The 25,773-nt window shown below is 38.0% G+C and overlaps 2 protein-coding genes across 4 annotated transcripts in view; one reads left to right on the forward strand and one right to left on the reverse strand.

Annotated features, from left to right (window-relative positions):
* Positions 1 to 25,773, forward strand: part of LOC121377049 (transmembrane protein 241-like) — a 135,220-nt gene that overhangs the window by 22,252 nt on the left and 87,195 nt on the right. Inside the window, exon 1 of one of the 2 annotated variants that reach the window (XM_041504902.1) lies at positions 2,470 to 2,573. The exons of the other annotated variant lie outside the window; for it this stretch is intronic. The gene's annotated coding sequence lies outside the window, so the exon portion shown is untranslated. Of the gene's footprint in view, positions 1 to 2,469; positions 2,574 to 25,773 lie in introns of those variants that run through there. 2 annotated transcript variants of the gene reach the window in all.
* On the reverse strand, positions 14,530 to 20,510 carry LOC121377051. 2 transcript variants are annotated; one of them, XM_041504908.1, is made up of 5 exons: positions 20,455 to 20,510; positions 16,752 to 16,923; positions 15,903 to 16,004; positions 15,477 to 15,549; positions 14,530 to 14,575 (listed from the first exon to the last, which is right to left on the reverse strand). In XM_041504908.1, the coding sequence occupies exons 2-4, from the start codon at positions 16,921 to 16,923 to the stop codon at positions 15,512 to 15,514; spliced, it is 312 nt and encodes a 103-aa protein (XP_041360842.1). In that variant the 5' UTR covers positions 20,455 to 20,510; the 3' UTR covers positions 14,530 to 14,575; positions 15,477 to 15,511. The 2 variants fall into 2 exon arrangements, with proteins under 2 accessions (XP_041360842.1, XP_041360843.1); XM_041504909.1 differs by having other exon boundaries at positions 15,467 to 15,549.

Consider the following 25,773-nt stretch of genomic DNA (forward strand, 5'->3'; position numbering starts at 1 on the left):
CACCCACGTGCACGCACGAACTCACGGACACGTCTCATCATACCAGTAATCAATCAACTGTTTTGTATCAAGGGATTGTTTCATTTCTAACACGGGGATTTATCTGCCGTTGCTCTCTAAGTGATTGATTGATCTCCATTTCGTACTCGTCGACCCAAAATATCCCAGAGATGTTCAGTTGTATTTAATCTATACCAGGGACAGGGGCATTGGCGCCATGACACCCCTCCCTCCTCTCCATAACACAACCCATAGACAGTGTGCAACGCCTCACCCACCCAAACCGAACCACCAATATAATAATCCAATTGTCTATATACTTCAGGAAAACCGCTAAAGCTCGTGACAAGTGGAAATTATTTCACAAGGGACATTTGATAATAACTGGCATGGGCGGATCCAAGGGGGGGGGGACCAGGGGGACGCGTCCCCCCCCCCCCAAAATTGTTCAAGTGCCCTCAAAATGTCCAAGTGCCCTTTTTGTTTGTAGAATTTGTTTGTTTTTTAAGTAAACAATAATTATATTGTAGATAAATGAAATCAAGATTTTCGTGTACATGCGCAAGCTTGCAGATATGTGTCTGTGTTATTGAGTCTCAATGGGGCCCCATTGAGGTTCTAACGCGAGTGACGCCAATTTACTTCATTATTGCTAGTATATTATGACGTAGAACTGTAGGAATTCATATTAATTGTAAATATCAAAACTTGTAGTAAGGTGCCCTTTTGACGAGTCAATGTGCCCTTCTTTTTTGGTCCCCCCCTAAAAATATTTCCTGGATCCGCCCATGACTGGTACCGAATTTGTTATTATATTTATGACCCCAGTTTTTAAAAGCCTTTATTTTCGATACAGCATACATCGCCTACACGTCCATGTATATAAAAACGACGTAAACTACTTTACTGTTCTGGGTATTGCTTTAACTTTGTATTTTATTCATGGTTCACAGATAATTTTCAAAACCCAAAGTTCCATATATTCTGTAAAAAAAAGAAAAATGTAATGAATTGCATTAAACTACCATTTTATTACAAGTTTAACACTGAAATCAGAAAGACGTAAACGCAAAGGCTTTAAACTACGTGACGTCATTGTGTACTTTGCCAAATCGTGATGACGTCATATTTAGTACCTCCAAGGTGATTGGTTTTCGGCGTAATATCATCCAATAGTAGTGTACGTTAAACCAATGCATGATAATTTTTCAGTGACAAATTATGATTTTTATTTTCCCCGTTATGAGTGCCTGCTGGGGTAATAAATATATATATATAATTCACGCAACTCAATTTTGTTTTATTTTACTTAAATGGTATTATATATATATATATATATATATATATATATATATATATATATATATATATAATATATATATATATATATATATACATAAATTGTAACAAGATGGTGGGTGTACATAAATGTACATAAATACAATAAATACATACTAATAAATACAAAACAATACACAGAATATCAGCCAGAGGATTTGAAAGTATTCGTAATTAGATTACAAAATATAGAAAGTTTTCTAAGGACACCAGCTTTCTTAGATTTGAATAATTTATAAAATGTATATATATATTTGATTTAGACTGACAGAAAGATGGTAAGTGTAACGCTTTCTTTCATTCTTGAAAAACAAACCTGTAAATATATAATGAACCTCATCTCCGATATCGTAATTATTACACAATGGACATATTTTATTATACTACTATTACTACTACTACTACTACTACTACTATTACTACTACTACTATTACAACAGCAACAACAACAACTACTACTACTATACTATTACGACTACTACAACTATTACGACTACTACTACAACAGCAACAACAACAACTACTACTACTACTACTACGTTAAGCCCAACTGATAAAAAAGCGCGTTTTGCGAAGCATTGTGCAGGATGTAAAAGTACTACGAGAAACATCAGTAGCAGCTTGGTTTAAACATACATGTATTTATCATACCTGACAACATAAGTAACTTTAACACTCTATCGCAGATATAGACCGGCCTCGGTGGCGTCGTGGCAGGCCATCGGTCTACAGGCTGGTAGGTACTGGGTTCGGATCCCAGTCGAGGCATGGGATTTTTAATCCAGATACCGACTCCAAACCCTGAGTGAGTGCTCCGCAAGGCTCAATGGGTAGGTGTAAACCACTTGCACCGACCAGTGATCCATAACTGGTTCAACAAAGGCCATGGTTTGTGCTATCCTGCCTGTGGGAAGTGCAAATAAAAGATCCCTTGCTGCCTGTCGTAAAAAGTGGGGCCTATGTGGCGACAGCGGGTTTCCTCTAAAAACAGTGTCAAAATGACCATATGTTTGACGTCCAATAGCCGATGATAAGATAAAAAATCAATGTGCTCTAGTGGCGTCGTTAAATAAAACAAACTTTACTTTACTATCGCAGATAATACTAGATTGTGTAATTCATGTCGTCACGTGTATGTACGTTCACAATCACACATTAGTTTTTGTCCTATAAAGTCAGACAGAAACGTCTAGTACTTCGCCATTCGTTGGCATTTGGATCGAGTCACGGCATAGGTAAGATTTTAAAATATAGAGATATATGTAGCAATATAAATGTTAAAAACTGTGATAACTATGTAAAGCTACCTTATTGAAAAGTCATGCATTTTTGTTTTGTCCTAGGGTGTACTAAAACAATTATAACAGTTTTGTTTGGTCCCTCAGGTGGTACCAAATGTTGTTCTGGTTTATGGACTAATATATGTATTAAGACTCATTTAGTGTATGGCTTGTTTTGAGATAGGAGGGTTGCAGGTTTTATATAACTGACATCTTGTTTTTTCTTATGTCATTTATCTCTGTCTTGTATTCTTCTTCTTCGTCTTTTTCTTCTTGTTGTTCTTCTTCAATATCGTCTTCCTTCTGATTCTCTTCCCTCGTATTCGCTATTTTCTCTGTTCTCGTTTAAATCTCGGATCATAATATATATATATATATATATATATATATATATATATATATATATATATATATATATATATATATATATATATATATATTGTAGATAACTGCCAGTTTGTCCTTTTTATGGACAGGTCTCAATAATTTGTTTTAATCTGTGCGTTTGTGTAAGTCAGGGGCTTTTGGGGATGTTTTTTAGTTTTTTTGTTTTTTAGATACTTGCTTGTATGAGTTCTGTTAGTTCCGTTAGTGTTTGTTGTTTAGAACATGGGTCCCCTGCACGTGCTGTAACCTCACCGTGGTGCAGGGGTGTAACATTCTCTTTGAGATTGGCCAATACAGCAAAAAATTGAAATTTTGAGTAAAAGTCAGTATCTATCTGTGATATTTGTATTTTTGCACAGTTCTTTACACTGTGCTTTTGTTTAAATCGTGAATTTGTATATTGATGTTGATCATCACTTTGTTTGCATCATCATAGTTTTGACACCCAATAGCCGATGTATTTGTCGTGCTGGGGTGTCGTTAAACATCCATTCATTCATTCATTCGTTCATTCATTTAGAACATGGGTGTGTATGGCAAGTAGTGATGTGGGCTCCCAACTTTGACACTGCTATGTAATCTGGAACAAAAAATATTTATTTAAAAAAAAAAAAATATTAAACATATATTTGAATTATTTGTTTGTTTAGTTCACTTTAATGCCAGCACAAGATTAATTTCTTTGATTTGTACAGGGTATATACTCAATACAACAGTTTTAATGATTATTCATATAAACAGTTTTATATTTGTTGAGGCCATGAACGGTCGTAGAACTGCCGACACTAAAGTCACTCTTTGCACCCTTGTTTTGGCTTTATATACAATAAACATAACATATCCAACGGCAATTTGTTTCAGATTATATATTTGACGAATGGTACTTTTTATTTATTTCATCTTTTAAAACATTTCCATGAGACTGCCTGACTCAGCATCAGTCTTTAGTGCTGAAATTTGGGCATTCATTAAAGCCTTAGAAGAAATCAAGGAGTCTAGTGCATCCAAATTTATTATTTTCACCGACTCACTTTCGTGTCTCCAAGCGTTACAAAACATGCTGGCATCAGGAATAATGAAAAGGCAGATTCAGCGGCCAAGTCTGCTTTGGACTTGCCTCATTCCAGGGTTGGGTTATACTGATTTTAAATATAGTATCAACCAATTTATCTTTGCGACTTGGCAACTTGGTGCGGTTGCGAACAAGCTTTATGCTACCAAGCCGGTCTTGGGAGAGTGGCAGTCCTCATATAGGCAGTGCACGAAGGATAAAGTTGTCTTGTGTCGTGCTCGCATCGGTCATACTTACTTGACTCATTTATTTATCTTGAAGAAAGAGCCTCCACTGTCAGTGCACTCTGACGGTACGTCACATTTTGGTGGAGTGTGAGCATCTGCAAGAAACTCGAAAAGATATATTTGGTCAAAGAAATGTGATGGAATCATTTCGATTCTATCCAGAAGTTTTATTATATTTTTTACGTGATACGGACTTTTACTCTAAATTTTAATTTGATCTATCTGTGATATTTCTATTTTTGCACAGTTCTTTACACTGTATTTTTATTTAACTTTTGAATTTTTATATTGATGTTGATCGTCGCTTCATGTTTTGAATTTACCACAGTTTGACACCCTATAGCCGATGTATTTGTCGTGCAGGGGTGTTGTTAAACATTCATTCATTCATTTATTCATTCATTCATTCATTATAAACGGCATTGTTTATTCAGTATAGAACGTGGAACTAGTTTGATAGGCGTCTAGGTAAGAAAACCAGTTTTTAGTTTAAAGTGGTGAAGCATTGTAATCACACACACACACACACACACACACACACACACACACACACACACACACACACACACACATATATATATATATATATATATATATATATATATATATATATTATCACTGTGAAGAATACTCTGCGTGAATATTAAACTTGAACGATAAAGCCGTTTTACGGAAAGAAAATCATATCTCTGCTCAATGCAGGAGTCCAAACGAAATTGTAGCAAACTCGTGATTGTTCCTTGAATTGTTATCGGATGTCTCGTCTAAAGGACGCCTGTTACTCCTCGAGATATCCTTTCATAAAGTTCTTTCACTGGTTGTAGGAGGACTCCCCCCCTCCCCCCCTCCCCCCCCCCCCCCAAAGACTGGTCTAATAAATTAGTAACGTTTATAATGTCTGTGTGCATAGTTTCAGTGTTATTTCCAAAGATAGATTTCGGTCGTGCGTACGAAATTATCGGCAGCTAAAATGTAGTTTCGGTTCCTAAAAATATATTGACGACAAAAGGAGTCACGACAAAACAGATAGTGAATATACAGACACCGATATTTTAAACTTTTTCTTTTCTTCTTTTTTTTCCATTTGTAATTTTAGTAAACGGCCGCGCACAGTGGATGGTCTGACTAATACATTTTATTATTATTATTAAAACATTTTATTAATTTTATTAATACATTTTATTGACAACTTTTATTACGACATTTTATTAAGACAGATATTTCATTAAGACGTTCAATTAAGACTTTTTATTAAGACATTTAATTCTTCAGATGAAGTTCACACTGCTGTTGATATATCTGGTGGCCATGACCGTCATCCATCAGACAGATGGCTGGTTGGTGCGTTCACACTGCTGTTGATATATCTGGTGGCCATGACCGTCATCCATCAGACAGATGGCTGGTTAGTGAGTTCACACTGCTGTTGATATATCTGGTGGCCATCACCGTTATCCATCAGACAGATGGCTGGTTGGTGCGTTCACACTGCTGTTGATATATCTGGTGGCCATGACCGTCATCCATCAGACAGATGGCTGGTTAGTGAGTTCACACTGCTGTTGATATATCTGGTGGCCATCGTCGTCATCCATCAGACAGATGGCTGGTTAGTGAGTTCACACTGCTGTTGATATATCTGATGACCATCGCCGTCATCCATCAGACAGATGGCTGGTTATGGAGGATTAGAGTGGGTAGAGTATGGATAGACGTGGTTAAAGTAGGTAAAGACGTGATAACGGTGATAACCAGAATCCCCTTCCCGAAGCGACGTCCCGTTCCTAATCCTCCCTTTCCTCGCTTCAGACGAGGTATGTTATGTGTTGCATTACATACATGTCTTTATAATTGAATCTTTCTCAATATTAAATGATTTAGTAACTATATCTATCAGTGTCTCTCCCCCTCCCACCCTGGAGATAAAAATAAAAATATCAGAAAATTCCGGAAGAATATTTCCATTAGGTTGGTCGCCTGGTGCTCCGTTCATGTCGAGGAATATTCCTTCTATTCCATGTTTGAGTCTACATTTTGCAACTTCTCATATTCTCATAAAACACCGACATATCGTTCTAGTAAAGAAGTTGCTTGATCAAGGTTATAACATCCAAGAACTCAATAAATTTTATGGGAGAGAGAGAGAGAGAGAGAGAGAGAGAGAGAGAGAGAGAGAGAGAGAGAGAGAGAGAGAGAGAGAGAGAGAGAGAGAGAGAGAGAGAGAGAGAGAGATTATACAAATGGGTGTTTTTGAAAGCTAATTAAGGCTATTCAAGGACAACGCGCTAATTCCACAGTTATTCAAAAACATAAAACAGCAACTACTAATAAACAAAAGGCCGACCTTCTGAGTAAAACGTTCAGTAAAACCAGTAGCAACGAAAATATTCCTAAACAATTTTTTGAGAAACTTAAGAAAGATAACTCTCTACCAACTAATGATACTAAAACAGCAAATCACCAAACTACTGATAATTTAGAATTTAATAAACCGATAACAATGTTAGAATTAAAAACAGCTCTTAAAGCTAAAACAAAGTACCGCCACCGGGCCTAATCAAATAAGTTACACATTACTCAAGCACATGCCGGACGAGCCCTAAAGGTAGTGTTATCTCTCTTTAACCGAATCTGGAGGGAGGGTCAAATGCCCACTGCGTGGAAACATGCAGAATGCTTTAGTCTCACTAAAGCGGGAAAAGACCATTCTCTCCCAGGGAGTTATCGATTGATAACACTCACGTCCCACATGTGCAAAACCTTAGAAACTATTATCAATAAACGACTCAACAATTACCTACTCGAAAATAACCTAATAACTAATGTACAGAGCGGATTTAGAACTAAACATTCAACAATAGATCAAATAGTTAGATTACAAAATAGTATTAATGATGCATTTTGAAAATCTCATAAGGTTTTAACAATATTCATAGATATTGAAAAAGCTTTTGATATGGTATGGCGTCAAGGTCTACTAAATAAACTACAGAGTAACGGTATTAAAGGTAGTATGTTTAATTTTATCAACAATTTCATCCATAATAGATCAATCTCAGAGTGAACGGTCACTATTCAGATAAAACCGAAATAATTAATGGCATACCACAAGGTTCGGTCCTCTCACCAACCTTATTCAACATTTTTATTAATGACATAACTAAAGCACTTAATGCTAAAGGAAAAACAAAAACGACCACGCCATTAAACACAGCACTATTTGCCGATTATTGCGCCATCTGGCGCACAGGCAACACAACCACTAATTTATTTCACCTAATGCAAGCTGATATGAATAGACTTAACAAATGGGCCCTGGACTGGGACAATAAACTATCAGAAACTAAAACTGTCTATATCCTTTTTAATAAAGTCAATAAATCAGATAATCACCAATTTAAATCAGGTGATAAAATAATTCCAAGAGTCAAAAAAAAAAAAAATTCTAGGTGTAACTTTTGACTCAAAACTAACCTTTAGTGACCATATCAATGACATAGTCAGGAACTCAAAAAATACTCTAAACTTGTTAAGAGCCATCTCAGGTACCAGTTGGGGAGCGCAAACAGAGGCAGTGCTTATGGTTTACAAAGCATGCATACTTTCCAGAATAGATTATGGAGCCCAAGCCTACAGTTGCGCCGCCCCCAAACTGTTACATAATTTAAATGTTATTCAAAACCAAGCTCTTAGAATCATAGCTAAAGTTCCATCAAATAACAGCGGACAGAGCTTAGAAGTTGAATTTAACATTATGCCACTGAAATATCGTCGCAATCTTCAACATCTTAATTATCATCTAAAAATCCACTCTCTTAAACTAGATCACCCAGTTCAGGAACTCACTCCTATCATAGCTAAACCAGGACTAGTATTCAAAACCAATCAAAATCTTAATGATTTTTTCGCCACTAAAGTTAGTAAAATAGAAATAGAAGTGGGTATAGATAACACGCCAGTGGCACTATACCATATCAATCAGCCAGTCGAGTGCCACACATCATATCTAATTAAACAAGCTACGGATTCAACTCCATTTCCACCATTTAAGAAAATCCTGTTCGAAGCCGCAGCCAACAAAAATTACCCTGAGCACATCCATATCTACACGGATGGCTAAAAACATCCAGATAACGGTAGGGTTGGCTTCTTAGTAGTTGAAGAAAAAATATCTAAACACTCTAAATTAGTTAAATACGCCAGGCTGTCAGATAACCTATCAGTCTATACAGCAGAACTGACAGCCATCTATGAAGCCCTAATCTGGATTAAAACTAAACAATACTCTAAAAGCGTTATTTTTTCAGATAGTCTTAGCTCTATCCAATCACTTCAAACTAATAAATCTACCAGGCCAGATATCCTCGCAGCCATCCACAATAAACTTCATGAACTAAACCAGCTTAATGTAACAGTAGTATTCGAATGGGTCCCAGCTCACGTAGGTATAATTGGCAATGAAATAGCTGACTATGGAGCCAAAACTGCACTTTCAATCACTAGTAAAATTACACCACTACCTTTAGGAATATCAGAACTAATGTCAAAAGCAAGAAAACACTACATTAATCAATGGCAGGCCAACTGGGACCTAACAACCAATACATGGCACTATAACATCAAACCACTAGTCAACTCTTTCCGACCTAAACAATTAAACACTTATGTGGATAAAATAATTACTAAATTGCGCATAGGTAAATCTTCGCAGCTCAAGAGCTTCTCTTTTCACCAATAAAAACCCTGACTGTGAGTGTGGCACCCGGCAAGATATGAAACACTATCTCCTGGATTGCACGCTACACAGCAGCCAGAGAAAACTAATGATAGAATCAATAACCGAAGCCAACCACAATAAACCAATTACACCTAACTTTTTACTTAACCCTGATAAATATCTAAAACATAAAACCTTCAAAGCAGTATATCACTGTATTCAATGCTATACAAGGACGGAGGGGGATGGGTGGTCATGAATGACCGTTGAACTCACTAGAATAGGGACTTAAGACAATAGGTACAATCTTAACACAAAACTAGGATTCAAACACAGACTACACACTCACTGCATCAGTACACAGGGTGCATTGACTAATGATAACAATGCACCCGCCACATTTAATGGCCCAGCACGTACTCTAATAAGGAACCGGACAAAAGAATACCGGTTCCGAGTACACAATTGCAATGCACCCAGGGGAAGCTGAACAAAAGAATATCGGCCTCCCCCACCCAAACCCCCAATACTTTCTGCTGGTAATAACTTGGTACTTGGTGATGCCTCGACCAGAAGCGGTCAGGCCCTTTATAAGGGCCCTATGGGCAACCTAGGGAGACACCACAGCATCGTAGAGGTTTACAATTAACGAGCTACTCTCGATTCACTAATATCAAAACCTATATTACCTCGGCCATTTACCGTTCGACCGACCGTTCAAAATTGCGCCAAATTTCCTCAATCAAAATTGCGCACCCTTTTCTCTTTGGCATTTAACTGCTCCATTCAAATTCCATAGCACCACCACCCCCACCACCCGCCTGCTACCGATGGGCTACTCTTTCCGATTAGCAGCAAGGGATCTTTTATTTGCGCTTCCCACAGGCAGGATAGCACAAACCATGGCCTTTGTTGAACCAGTTATGGATCACTGGTCAGTGCAAGTGGTTTTTACCTACCCACTGAGCATTGCGCAGCACTCGCTCAGGATTTGGAGTCTGTATCTGGATTAAAAATCCCATGCCTCGACTGGGATCCGAATCAAGTACCTACCAGCCTGTAGACCGATGGCCTAACCACGACGCCACCGAGGCTGGTAAGATCCTTTGAAGATTGTGCGACAGAATTACGAAATGTTTTATTTCCATTAGCCGATGATGAATTAATCAATTTGAATTGGTGATGTCGTTAAACAAAATCACCCCTGCGCGTCCTGCAACCTCACCGTGGTGCAGGGGTGTAACATTCTCTTTGAGAACCCCTCGCGTGCTGCAACCTCACCGTGGTGCAGGGGTGTAACATTCTCTTTGAGAATGACCAATACAGCACAAATTGACATTTTGAGTAAAAGTCAGTATTTATCTGTTATATTTGTATTTTTGCACAGTTCTTTACACTGTGTTTTTATTTAAATCTTGAATTTTTAGATTGATGTTGATCATCACCTTATTTATTTGCATTACCATAGTTTGACACCCAATAGCCGATGTATTTTTCGTGCTGGGGTGTCGTTAAACATTCATTCATTCATTCATTCATTCATTCATTAAACAAAATCAGATTTAACTTTTTTTCAATTAATGCTTAACGACACTTTAAAACCAAAAACATATCGGCCATATTTATTTTGTTTAACGGCACCACAAGAACACGTCGGAATATTCCAAGGGACAAACAAAGTTTGTTTTGTTTAACGACACCAATAGAGCACATTAATTTAGTAATCATCGGCTAATGAATGTGAAACATTTGATAATTTTAACATATAGTCTTCTTAGAGACGAAACCCGCTACATTTTTCCATTCGTAGCAATGGATTTTTCATATGCACCATCCAAGATAATACATACAACGGCCTTTGATATGCCAATCAGTACGAGATAAAAACTTTGATACAAAGGGAGACAACCCATCCGTCTCTGGGTTAATATATCAGGTCTCAGGCCACAGTTAATTGCAATATGTTTTCTCATGTAGCCACAGTGGCTGTGGCATTTTTATTAATTTCACCGGGCCATTGACATTTCACAAGAAACGTTACCTACCTGGGGCCAATGAACATTAAACACGACGACTCCTGTTGTCCAGCTTTTTTTCACGTTATATCAATGTAAACAAATACGCGGGCTAAGGAACCGAATCACACCCATTTCTGTGCACTTTACACAAATGTTGCATGATTTCAACGTGCTGTGTTGGACAGTATGCAGTATCCAATGTAAACCAAGTGCACATATTCACTAACTGCATCCTCTTCCCTTTCAAACCCAGTGTAACAAGTCAGCATACAAAGCAGCTCCCCAGCCATTAATCACATAACAAGAAAACTATATTTCCTCGCATTCATTTCCGTATTGGGTGGATAACTCTAGTCCGATGCCACATTGTGAAAAACAGGACAAAGATTCGGGCTGCTATCTTAATAGTAATTAAACGCCCAGCTTGATAAAAAGGCAGACAACTCTTCCTTCTCTGGGTTTATCGCTTGCTACAATTATTTACACTGTATATGTTTCTATGTAGCTTTAGTAGCTATAACATGTTATATTAATAAAAGTAGGCCCATGGATTTGTTTATACACCTTTGTTTGCCTGAGGGCAACATACCCTGAAAAGGACAACCCTAGTTGTCCAGTTCTTTCTCCCAGGTTCCAACAAACATACCCACTAACCCTGGCTGGAGTACAGACATTTTACACAAAAAGAACTACTTTTGCATTGTCCGGAATTACTATAAAAAAAAATCCTTCAATATCAACAAGTTACACGTGTTTGCAAACGTCATGCTCTTACCTGTCAACTTCAGTCTAATAGTTGCCACTTCAAAACTGTTTGCCATGAAATAATCACTACTTACGCGGACAAATTTTCATGAACCAAATGGGAAGATAACTGTGATATGAGGCCTATCATTCCAGTTTGTTTTCTAAAAACTAGCTAACTCTAATGCATTCTAATGATATACATATTAAAGCAACGCTTAGTAATTATATCGATATCACCTTTAAAATTTGAGTATCGTGATTAAAACGGAAAGGAATATTTATTTAAAATTCGGCCTATTATGCAATTCGTACCGATAAAGAATCAACGAATGAATAAATGAATGTTTAACGACACCCCAGCATGAATAATACATTGGATGGAAAACTACGATAAATGCAAAATTGAAGTGAGTCATTGACGTACTACGGGTGGGGCACTTATTGGAATGGGGAGGGGGCACTCTAATTCCCTGATGCCGATCGATCCTACGACCATACGCACATGAAGCGAGTGCTCTACCACCGAGCTATCCCCGCCCCTCATAATTAGAAGACACGTGAAAATGTTCAACGTTGAAACGAAAAGAATCGGTGTAGGTATCAGTATAACAAACAACATCTCACAGAGTTACGGGGCGGGTCGTAGTCCAGTGGTAAAGATCAGTATAACAAACAACATCTCACCGAGTTACGGGGCGGGTCGTAGTCCAGTGGTAAAGAACAGTATAACAAACAACATCTCACAGAGTTACGGGGCGGGTCGTAGTCCAGTGGTAAAGAACAGTATAACAAACAACATCTCACCGAGTTAAGGGGCGGGTCGTAGTCCAGTGGTAAAGATCAGTATAACAAACAACATCTCACCGAGTTAAGGGGCGGGTCGTAGTCCAGTGGTAAAGAACAGTATAACAAACAACATCTCACAGAGTTACGGGGCGGGTCGTAGTCCAGTGGTAAAGATCAGTATAACAAACAACATCTCACCGAGTTAAGGGGCGGGTCGTAGTCCAGTGGTAAAGAACAGTATAACAAACAACATCTCACAGAGTTACTGGGCGGGTCGTAGTCCAGTGGTAAAGATCAGTATAACAAACAACATCTCACCGAGTTAAGGGGCGGGTCGTAGTCCAGTGGTAAAGATCAGTATAACAAACAACATCTCACCGAGTTAAGGGGCGGGTCGTAGTCCAGTGGTAAAGATCAGTATAACAAACATCTCACAGAGTTACGGGGCGGGACGTAGTCCAGTGGTAAAGATCAGTATAACAAACAACATCTCACAGAGTTACGGGGCGGGTCGTAGTCCAGTGGTAAAGATCAGTATAACAAACAACATCTCACCGAGTTAAGGGGCGGGACGTAGTCCAGTGGTAAAGATCAGTATAACAAACAACATCTCACCGAGTTAAGGGGCGGGACGTAGTCCAGTGGTAAAGATCAGTATAACAAACAACATCTCACCGAGTTAAGGGGCGGGTCGTAGTCCAGTGGTAAAGATCAGTATAACAAACAACATCTCACCGAGTTACGGGGCGGGACGTAGTCCAGTGGTAAAGATTAGTATAACAAACAACATCTCACAGAGTTACGGGGCGGGACGTAGTCCAGTGGTAAAGATCAGTATAACAAACAACATCTCACCGAGTTAAGGGGCGGGACGTAGTCCAGTGGTAAAGATCAGTATAACAAACAACATCTCACAGAGTTAAGGGGCGGGTCGTAGTCCAGTGGTAAAGATCAGTATAACAAACAACATCTCACCGAGTTACGGGGCGGGACGTAGTCCAGTGGTAAGATCAGTATAACAAACATCTCACAGAGTTACGGGGCGGGTCGTAGTCCAGTGGTAAAGATCAGTATAACAAACAACATCTCACAGAGTTACGGGGCGGGTCGTAGTCCAGTGGTAAAGATCAGTATAACAAACAACATCTCACAGAGTTAAGGGGCGGGTCGTAGTCCAGTGGTAAAGATTAGTATAACAAACAACATCTCACAGAGTTAAGGGGCGGGACGTAGTCCAGTGGTAAAGATCAGTATAACAAACAACATCTCACAGAGTTAAGGGGCAGGACGTAGTCCAGTGATAAAGTGCTCGCTTGGGGCACGGTCGGTATAGGATCGATCCTCGTCGTTGGGCCCACTGGGCTATTTCTCGTTCCAGCCAGTGCATCACGACTGGTATATCCTCTCTAGGTATCTGTGTCAAAATTACCAAAACGTTGACATCCAATAGCCGATAATTAATAAATCAAGTGCTCTAGAGGTGTCGTTAAATAAAGCAAACTTTAACTTTCTCCAATTAACGTAAAAACTCGGAACAGGTCCTTTCAAATATTTATTTTTTATTTCAAGAAATCAGTTAACCAATAAAAGGACAGCTTTACTGTCTAGGTGCACTGTGCCAATACGGTTTCCCAATCATGGCTTTCTAGTTCCTTTCTCTCTCTTTACTGCACCAGAAAGAACTACTTCTTCAACATTTCTGATGTTTTCTTCAGATAATGGTCGTTTGGCACATTCTGGCAACGTGTCAGTCTGTCTTCTGTGTATGTGACTTTTTTCCTTTACCATAGTTTGACACCCAATAGCCGATGTATTTTTTGTTCTGGGATGTCGTTAAACACCTATTCTGCTCTATTCTATTCTCTTCAGAATTTGTCTTATGTTAAAACATGGGTCGTTTTGTTTTCCGCTCTACAACGGCAATACAACCCTATCCTTTAAAATAACAAACAACCACTTTTAAAACAGTTTTATTTGTAGATGGTTCCTCATCAAAGAAAGATCTGAAAGAGAACAAATCAGCCTATTTATGAAAATTATTTATTTACCTGCCTGTCTTTATCTCTGTCTGTCTCTCTGTCTGTCTGTTTATACATCTGTCTCAATGGATGCCTGTCTGCCTATCTAACATATATTTTTTTAGCATAGCCAGTGTAATCAAAGTATTTGATATTTATCAGATCACATACTTTCAGAATTTGATAACTTTACAAATTAGGTCACTGCACTACGTGTATTGACCTTTAAGAAGACGTTCTACGGTGACATTCTATAATTGACGTGTACATTCATAGTTAACAAATAAAAACATTTCAATAGCAACTTTACACTTAAAGCTGTTCAGCGTTTAGAAAACAAAAAAAAGGTTGAACAATAGTTTATATTGATGTAAGGACATCCAAAATGACGTGATTCGAGTTTGACATCATTTCCATTCAAAAAGACACCACGTCACATATTCTTCTGTAATTTCAATCTAGTAATGGCAGATTGGAATTAAAGCTGTGTGTACAGTTTACAAAAACACGTTGTAATTAGCTTGAGATTATATGATAAAGAGATTATTACCCTCGTGAGTTTCGGTATCGTCAATATCATATATTAGGAATACAAATAATGTACAATTTTTCTGTCTGTCTGTCTGTCTGTCTCTCTCTCTCTCTCTCTCTCTCTCTCTCTCTCTCTCTCTCTCTCTCTCTCTCTCTCTCTCTCTCTCTCTCTCTCTCTCTCTCTCTCTAAATATATATATATATATATAGATGTGTGTGTGTGTGTATGTGTATGTGTATGTGTATGTGTATATGCATATGTATATATATATATATATATATATATATATATATATATATATACTTCAAACTATATCTACTTCCTAACGAGGATGAATTCCGTACCTGCTCTTACCTATTCTCGATTATGCATGTCGCTCAATTCTGTCATCACCTGTCGAAATTCATCCATAGTGACCTGGCGTTTCCTAAACACGGAGATAAACAATACATTTATAATACAACATTTATCACATGTTAGTCCCAATATCAAGGCGTTTTGTCATAAACACTGCGTACCAACCAATCTACTACTACTGCTACTGTTCCTCTTACTACTACTGCTGCTAATGCTACTACTACTATCATACGTTAGATATATCACCGTTAGGAGGACTGCCACTTTGCAGGATGAACCATCATTTCTATTTCGTTTATAGGAAAATTGTCATTCAAAGAACTGGTTAAACTAGCGTAGACCTACACAAGATTGAGTCCATTGGATATGTATACAGTGATAGTGGGTGATTTGAACTAAATTGTACCATCTGTTTCAACTCACCATCCAGATCAGCCATATCCAGGACTGTCCGAGCCTCTCTCGTGGTGAACACGTCTTCTAGTTCAGACTCGTCCACAAGGCCGTCCAGGTTCTTGTCAAACTCAGAAAGATTTTTAAGAAAAAATTAAAAGGAAATTATAAAATGAAATCAAAATATAAACCTTGACACAAACATATATTTTATATTCATTAATACAGTGAATGAGAGAGAGCGAGAGAGAGTGAGGGGGGATGGAGGTACAGTTAAACCTTTCAAAACCACACTCTCTGTAAACCAGAATTCCCTCAAAACCAGACGTTTTTCATGGTCTCTTTTTAAATATCTGTACAGAAGAGAACCTCTCTTAATCGGATACATCTTATAACCGGACTTTTTGTTTGGTCCCAAGGGTGTCCGGTTTAGAGGAGTTTCATTGTAGTAGGTACTAAGTATGTAACAGACGGAGAGAGAACAGTCTACAATTAACACAATCGTGTCATACCTAAAATGACGTCTTTTGATATAGTCATCCAAAAAAAACAAAATAAATAAATAAATATTCACATTTATTAGACAAATGTTCAACCTTAATATTTCACGTTGATAGAGGCGGAGAGAAAGTATTACAGAAAGAGAGGAAGTGGAGAAGACAAAGAACAGAAAAAACGTTTTGCGATGGTATAAACGGAAGGATGTGGAGATATCAGGGACTATATTTTCGAAGCCATCTTAGCGCTACCAAATCGTAAAAACCATCGTAAGTTGGGTCGTCACTACAACACACGTCATAGTGACGTCATAGCTTTCGATGGTTTTACGATTTCGTAGATCAAGATTGCTTCGAAAATATGGTCCCAGTTCTGTTCTACCTCGTTTTCGACCGAGGACTGCAGCTACTGAGACTACTGTCTTGATAGTGCTGTAAATCGTGGCTGCTCTCTTCACCCCATTCCAGACCCGTTTCCATCTTATCCAGCCTCCTTCCGCCCCACGGCTCACGACAAGAGCCACCAGCAAAATCAACAGATATGCGTGCTTCATCTACAAAATAAAACAGTGTTTGTAATAGCCTTTTTGTCTGTGGAATTGTTTGGTCTAGTTTTAGTACGATAGCATAATGCGCTGTCGGTCTAGGATCAATCCCCGTATGTGGGCCCATTGGGTTATTCTCGTTCCATCTAGTGAAAGTTTCAAATTAGAACGTGGATGTAGGCAAGGTGATCCACTCTCGCCATATATTTTTATTATATGTGCAGAAATTCACGCAATATCAATTATAATTCCGACGAAATAAATAGTTTAAAAATAGCTGGAGAGGACTTCCTCTTATCTCAATATGCAGAGGACACAAGCTTTATTCTAGATGGATCTCTCTAATCTCTTGACATACCTTAATAATTTTCGATTTATATGCTAATGTGTCTGGCGTGAAGATAAACTATTCGAAATCGAAAGTCGTATGGATAGGCAGCATAAAATACTCAAAATATGTGTATCACCATGTAAAATGGAAATTAGAATCGAGTGCAGAACATTTTGAAATGTTAGTTACAGTTTTCAATTGACTTAAAACAAATTACTGCAATCAATTTTGAAATAAAAATAATGAAATGAAAAATTTAATAAAGATCTGGTCTGTAAGAAAATTGATACTCTTAGGAAGAATAGTCGTTTTTAAATCTTTAATAATTCCTAAACGAACTCACCTATTAATTGCATTGCTTAACCCGCCAGAACAAACAATAAAACAAATATATAAATGGCTTTTGAATTTATCTGGCAAAATAAACCGGATAGAATAAAACGGGAAACTTCAACTCAAAGCTATTCAAACGGCGGCATTAAAATGCTAAATATTTAGAATTTTATGATAGCGTTAAAATCTATATGAATTAGCAGACTCTTTTCATCTAAAGCAAAGTGGAAAATATTGTTTGAAGTTACTACAAAATTATCTGTACAAAACAAGAAATTAAAAAAATCTTTTTGGGAAAATGTCTTACATAGTTGGTGGTTAATTCAACAAAAATAAATTCCAGAAAGCATAAATGATATAATCAGAATCAATATTTGGTATAGCAGTAAAATATATCAGGGCTAGAAATGAAAATAAAAATCTACATGCACCAGGTGCATGCTGAAAAAAAGGTTACATGCACCATTAAAATTCTGCATGCACCAAAAATAAGGTAAATCGGAATTATTCGGCAATACCTATATTTATTTATTAACAGTACCGGAACGTTATACAACTGCGTTTATTACTGATTCTTGATCAAATTTGAAAATTTCACCCAACGTAAACGCCGTACAGAAATCTATAATAGGCCTATTACAAAAACGTACAAATATTTGTGTTTTGTATTAAGCAAGTTATCAACTTTTTTAACTCGATAAGATCAGTTGGTATAATATAAATTAGCATACGGAATTCGACGAGAAGTTGCGATTGAAATAATCAATGGCTGACTTCGAGTCAACTACGCGAGTAACGCACCTGCACGTTCGCAAACATCTGATCAAGTGCCCATATCTGAGGTCGAAAATGTACACGGCAGTTACGGTACTTTGTATTGATCACAGATCTGGCGGAGTTCAATTTGTCAGTGACAATAACTGTGATATGCGCGTGGATACCCCAAAGTCGGTCTCGGCCACCTTCCCTAACACCGTTCACGGATATAACCGAGATATTGCCGGCAATTTTCGAATATATTTCACGGAAATGACCGAAAGGGCGCCATTGTTATGAGTAGTATTATGGGATACAAAATGGATGCGCCCATAAGATAAAAGTTATCGTTTTCATGTGGCGAACAGATTACGAAATGCATACCCAAAATTCAACAACTTGAATCTGAATCTGGTAGACAACAGGATACTAGTATACGCAATACACAGTACTTGAAAAATATTAGCATGCACCGCGTGCACCCAGTTTTAAAAGTTACATGCACACGCAAAAATCAGCATGCACCGGTGCATGTACTAACACTGCATTTCGAGCCCTGATATATTATGAACACTTTATTAAAAACGGCGGCCCAAGAGGAATGAAATCTCCAGTAAAGAATATCATGAGGAGTGGCTGTCCTCCTACAGAATGGAATCTCCAGTAAAGAATATCATGAGGAGTGGCTGTCCTCCTACAGAATGGAATCTCCAGTAAAGAATATCATGAGTGGCTGTCCTACAGAATGGAATCTCCAGTAAAGAATATCATGAGGAGTGGCTGTCCTCCTACAGAATGGAATCTCCAGTAAAGAATATGAGGAGTGGCTGTCCTCCTACAGAATGGAATCAAATGTCCATTCTACTCGGTGTTGTACAGAGATACAGCCCTGATCACGCATTACGGTTTTGTCGTTCAGATTTAAGACTGACGGATCACATCCACGTGGGGCCTCGCCGACTGCGAGTTTTAAAGATTTGTTATATAAATACAATCTACGCATGGGTTTGCATATCTATTGTCTTGGTTGACGCGGAAAATATGATAGTGTAGTTTATTTACGATAAAACGGTCAAATAAAGAAGTTACTTTTTCAGCCATCTTTGTTTATTCGTGTAAAATAATGGTTTATTTATCAAATAGATAGGAGAAAAAAGACTCCGTCATATGCGGTCATGTGGGATAGAACAAGTACACCCGAGGTGGTGGAATTTAGACTATGGGACTCAGCAAAATATCTATATATATATGTAAGTATGTATGTATGTATGTATATATATCTATATATATATATATATATATAGAGAGAGAGAGAGAGAGAGAGAGAGAGAGAGAGAGAGAGAGAGAGAGAGAGAGAGAGAGAGAGAGAGAGAGAGAGAGAGAGAGAGAGATATTGTTGGGGGTTTTGGGGTTTTTTTTTGGTACATTCGAAATTATTGGTAGGTAAAAGCCAGTTTGGGCTACTACAAACATTTGTTCCATACAACACTGTACACACTGTGAAACACACTATAGTCCGTCCCACAGGGATTTGTAAATTGCACACACAAAAAACCCAGTTTGTTTGAGGGTTGGGGTTTTTTTTTGTTATTCTCAAAACACTTTTACTTTTCTTCTTATGTCAAACCAAACTGAAATTATTTACAAAAAAACACCAACATATTTATAGAATGATAGGACTGACTATAGATATATGGACAAATACGAATATGCATATGATATGTAATTGTAACCGTTAACGATTCTCTCTCTCACGGGACTGCGTGTTTGAACTTTAGCTGGCCATGAGCAAGGAAATAGGTTGAAATGAATGAATCGTATCTTCGACGAGGTTCGGTCAGAGAGCAACAGAAGTGTATGGCCAGGACAGCGTGCTTAAACTTTAGGTGGCCAATGAACCTTACCTTCGACGAGGTTCGGTCAGTGTGCAACAGAGGTGTGTGACCGGGACAGCGTGCTTGAACTTTAGCTGGCCATGAGCAAGGAAATAGTTTGAAATTAATGGACCTTACCTTCGACGAGGTTCGGTCAGAGAGCAACAGAGGTGTGTGACCAGGACAGCGTGCTTGAACTTTACCTCGCTATAAGCAAGGTCATATGTTGAAACGAATGAATCTTACCTTCGACGAGATTCGGTAGGAGAGCAGCAGAATCGCCAGCTACAGATGATAACCAGGACGATTCTCTCTGACTTTATAGCGAAAACAAGTCTCGTCCACATCCTGTTGGTAAGCCTGGTGTGGCTTAACGTGTCAGTTAATTAAGATTTGTATCTCAAAGAGCTGCTACAAACGATTCTAATGTGTCTATGCATTAATTATACAACATTGTGTGTATGTGTATATATGTTACAGTCAACGTCTAAAATCAGTCAATTTACAAAGTGCCTAAAATGTCCAGTCATTTTACATATTGCCTGGAAAATGAGCCACTTTATTTGACAGATTGACTGAAATGAGTGAGATGAAGAAAAATGAAGATATGGAAATTTCAGATACTTTGTAAATTGTTTGATTTTAGACAGTGACTGTATATTTATCCTGCAATCACCGTTTCTATTGTCAAAATATGATGACGTCAAACGCATAGCCTACATTACAAAATCGCTCATTTGACCTCTAGGTCATCGTACAACGTGGCTGAAATAACAGAAAGTTTGTTTTGTTTAACGACACCACTAGAGCACATTGATATATTAATCATCGACTATTGGATGTCAAACATTTGGTAATTCCGACTCGTATTTTCTTAATGCAGGAAGGGATCTTTTATATGCGCTTCCCCACAGACAGGAAAGCACATACCATAGACATTGAACAATTGTGGTGCACTGGTTGGAACGATAAAAAAAAAACAATCAGTTGAACGGATCCACTGAGGTGGTTCGATCTTGCGACGCAAGCACTTCAAGCGAGCGATCAACCAGTTGAGCTAAATCCCCCTCCCAACCAACCACCCACCCCCCACCCCCCCTTGAAATAACAGAAATAATAGCTTTTTCCCTGAATTGTTTGGTCTGTAGGATAAAGATAATAACTAGTTAATGACGTCGGATATCTGCTTTATCCTGTCTAGGCCTCGGGGAACGTCCCATTCTTACCTTCACAGGATAAAGCAGATATCCGACGTCATTAACTAGTTATTCTATATATATACTTTTGTTCAAACATGCACTTTTTACTGCCTTGTACAAATTTCATGAATCAAAAAACATAATATTAAAAACAAAATATCATTAAAAATAACCATATACAATAGATTGCAATCCAAGATGAACTTAATTATGTATCATATCATATAATAGGGTTTAATGTGCATTCAGAACGAGCTGTTGTAGTGCACGTCTGTCATGGGCGCAGGTGTCGACTCCTCCATTCAGGACAGGAAAGGGTAGGCGGGAGGGATCAGTTCGTCAGGGGTCGGAAGCGGACGACAGTGAGGTTTTTTGGTGCTATTAAATTTTCAAATGCCCCTTGAGTTTATAGCCAAACAAAAACTGTTCCTTGGGGGTAATATGCCGAAAGAGAAATGGAGCTAATTTAGCTCGATCGAATGTTGGCTCGCTCCTGGAATCTTGCCTTCGTGGATACTGTGGTGGATTGACTCCCATGGGTGCCTTATAGGTGCCTTATTTTAGTGCCTTTAAATATATATAATTGTACTTAAGTATGTTTATAATCAATGCTCAAACAGTATGACAAAATAATATCATACTTGATTTTATTTATTTTGTACGAATTTAATTCATATTCATTTTTAACATTATAAGATTTAATAGCTGTAGAATAAATCGAGGTATCAAAATAACCCGCAGCGTATGTCTAATTAAGACTAGTTCTTCAGTATATATTATTTAATTCTTTCTACGGCTTTATATCCCCCCATCTGACCTTTATTTCAAAGAAGGCGATGCGAACGGAGGATAATTGTAGACGATTGATTCTCGTGACTCCCCCACCCCCCGGGGTACTGTTTTTAATTCATCATCCAAAATGTACAAAACTTAAAACTACATTCCCTGGAATATTTTTTATTATTTAAGCATATAGAACAGAAAATCCAATTACATTTCGTGCATATATGACGCCGCACTCCGCATTGGTTTCACTACGCTGGCTTATCCAGGTCAAAAACAAGGCCATGATTTGGAAAGTGGAACACTTTTGACGGGCTCGTACCGATCTCGGTTTTCATTGGCTTATCACAAGTATAGAATTCCCCAACAAGAGATCACGTGAGATTTCGCAATTTTCGAACAAATTTAACTGTCTTGATTGAGGTGTCGTCTCATATCTTCAAAACATATTTATATCCATAGAGGTATGGTACAACGCCTTTCCAGGGGTCGGTGAGTTGGGGATTTGCCTTGAAATTTTGACAGTGGCCAGCTGTTGGCATACGCGTTACATGTAAGGGGTTGTTACTAATTACGTAACGCTCTAGGGGTAGAGGAAGAGGGTACTGTGTTCGATTTACGTAACATTTTTCAAGACTCTATGTTATTTTTATTCATTACTTAGACCTAAAAAGGTGTTTTTAGGAAATGCGCGGTCAGTCTAGGATCGATCCCCATCGGCGGGTATACAAAAAGACCATGGTATGTGATATCCTGTCTGTGGGTTGGTACATATAAACAATCCCTTGCTAAAAAAACATGTAGCGGGTTTCCAAGGCGCGTGTGCAGGGATTTCAGCGGGGTTGGGGTTATAGACTGTTAAGCGAAGTTTATATGGGCCATGCTCCCCCCAAAAAATACATTTCAAATTTTTTTAAGCTTGGGCAAGTAAGGGTTTCGACCTCCAATACCCTCCCACTGCATATGCACCCGATTCCTCTCTAAGATTATATGTCAAAATTACCAAATGTTAGACATCCAACAGCAGATGGAAGGAAGGATAGGATATGTTTTATTTAACGACGCACTCAACACATTTTATTTACGGTTGTACGGGGTCGGATGATTATTAATTCAATATGCTTTATCTTTGATGTCGTTAAACAACCCTCCCCCCCCCCCCTTTAGTATATTTTATTTTAAAAATATATACATGATTAATGTGTTACTAGTATACAAACTAAACTTTGAAAGTTCTACTAACACTTTATAAAATATCAATTCTGAAATAGGAAGGTACGACTGTCGATAATATGTTGTCAAGATCAAACCGGTTTTAACTACAGCGCAAGATTTCTCTTTTAATTTTTTGAGAAGAACCCAACAATTTGAAATCGGCAAACGCACGTGTCAACTGAAACTGACAACATCCTGTCGTTTGTGCTTTGCCGAGCTATGGCTGCACAGGCGACGAATCAAGCGTATAGTTTGACGATATCCGTTCATAGCGAACACACACGAGTTTCTTAAAAGTGCATTTGAGCTTGTATTTCACATTTGTACATGATGTTATAATATGGTAACCAGAGAATGTAACATTAAAGGGACATTCCTGAGTTTGCTGCAATTTTTTAAGATTTTATCGACTTGTTTAAAATATTAGTCGCTGTATATTAAACGTGTTTCTGATCGTTCTAATATTTGTACTAGGTTAATTTTCATTTTATTTCCTAAAATAAAAAAATTCCTACGTACGAAATTATTTGAAGACAAAATCCATTTTGGGCTTCTTACACATATTAAGACGCCCAGAAACACATTTAATATACAGATACTGATATTCGAAACAAGAAAATATATTTAATATGTAAGTTTAATCGTAGAAATATTTTATTAGTCGGAAACATCTTACAATGCAGCCCTCAGCATCTTTATATATCGGCTCATTTGCCCTTCTGGCGGGACATAGCTCAATGATAAAGCGTTGACTTGTGCTTTCGGTCTAGGATAGATTCCCGTAGGTGGACCCATTAGGCTATTTCTCGTTCCAACCAGTGCATCACGACTGGTATATCAAAGGCCGTGCTATGTGCTATTCTGTCTGTGGTATGATGCATATAAAAGATCCCTTGCTACTAATAGAAAAATTAGCGGGTTTCCTCTCTAAGACTATATGTCAAAATTAACAAATGCTTGACGTCCAACAGCTGATGATTAACGAATTAATGTGATATCGTTAAACAAAACAAATGTGTTTTTTTCAAATATAACAAGAAAACATTTACGTTCCACAATCTCAAATTGCCCCTTTTTTAGAATTTTTTGGACCTCCCCCCTCTCCACACACACACACACACACACACACCTCATTATAAACTCCAGGATCCGCCCCTGAATATTGCAGAAGCATTTAGGCAGATGGTGTCATCTGTAGTTCGTGTATCCAACACGTGCACTAATGGCGGCGTTTTCACGCCTTCTCACACCAGCAATGATGCACCTAATTTTTAACAAGTGGATTGTCTCATTTCTAACAAGGGGTGGTGGGGAGGACGTAGCCCAATGGTAAAACGTTCGCTTGATGCGCTGTCGGTCTGGGATCGATGCCCGTCGGTGGACCCATTGAGCCGTTTCTCGTTCTAGCCAGTGCATAATGACTGGTATATCAAAGGCCGTGGTATGTGCTATCCTGTCTGTGGGATGGTGCATATAAAATATCCCTTGCTACTAATGGGAAAATGTAGCGGGTTTACTCTCAACATTACCAAATGTTTGACATCCAATAGCCGATGATTAACAAATCAATGCCCTGTAGTGGTGTCGTTAAGCAAAACAATATTTTTCTCTAACACGGTGATTGTCTGATGTCTAACACGGGGATTGTCTGATTTATAACAAGGGAATTGTCTGATTTATAACAAGGGAATTGTCTGATTTATAACAAAGGGATTGTCTGATGTCTAACACGGGGATTGCCTGATGTCTAACAAGGAGATTGTCTTATTTATAACAAGGGGATTGTCTGATGTCTAACAAGGGAATTGTCTTATTTCTAACAAGGAGATTGTCTTATTTCTAACACGGGGATTGTCTTATTTCTAACAAGGAGATTGTCTTATTTCTAACACGGGGATTGTCTTATTTCTAACAAGGAGATTGTCTTATTTCTAACAAGGGGATTGTCTGATGTCTAACAAGGGAATTGTCTTATTTCTAACAAGGGGATTGTCTGATGTCTAACACGGGGATTGTCTGATGTCTAACAAGGGAATTGTCTTATTTCTAACAAGGGGATTGTCTGATGTCTAACACGGGGATTGTCTGATGTCTAACAAGGGAATTGTCTTATTTCTAACAAGGGGATTGTCTGATGTCTAACAAGTAGATTGTCTTATTTCTAACAAGGAGATTGTCTTATTTCTAACAAGGAGATTGTCTTATTTCTAACAAGGGGATTGTCTGATGTCTAACACGGGGATTGTCTTATTTCTAACAAGTGGATTGTCTGATTTCTAACAAGGGGATTGTCTTATTTTTAACAAGGGGATTGTCTTATTTCTAACAAGGGGATTGTCTGATGTCTAACAAGGAGATTGTCTTATTT

Source organism: Gigantopelta aegis, chromosome 7, assembly GCF_016097555.1.
Source record: "Gigantopelta aegis isolate Gae_Host chromosome 7, Gae_host_genome, whole genome shotgun sequence".
Taxonomy (NCBI): Eukaryota; Metazoa; Mollusca; class Gastropoda; order Neomphalida; family Peltospiridae; genus Gigantopelta; species Gigantopelta aegis.

Excerpts from the sequence above, each read along its gene's own strand:
- LOC121377051 (XM_041504908.1), bottom strand. The coding sequence starts at position 16,923 with ATGAAGCACGCATATCTGTTGATTTTGCTGGTGGCTCTTGTCGTGAGC. Across the intron at positions 16,005-16,751 it reads AGTCCTCGGTCGAAAACGAG|AGTTTGACAAGAACCTGGAC; the intron begins GTAGAACAGAAC and ends AAAATCTTTCTG. Across the intron at positions 15,550-15,902 it reads GGATATGGCTGATCTGGATG|GAAACGCCAGGTCACTATGG; the intron begins GTGAGTTGAAAC and ends CTCCGTGTTTAG.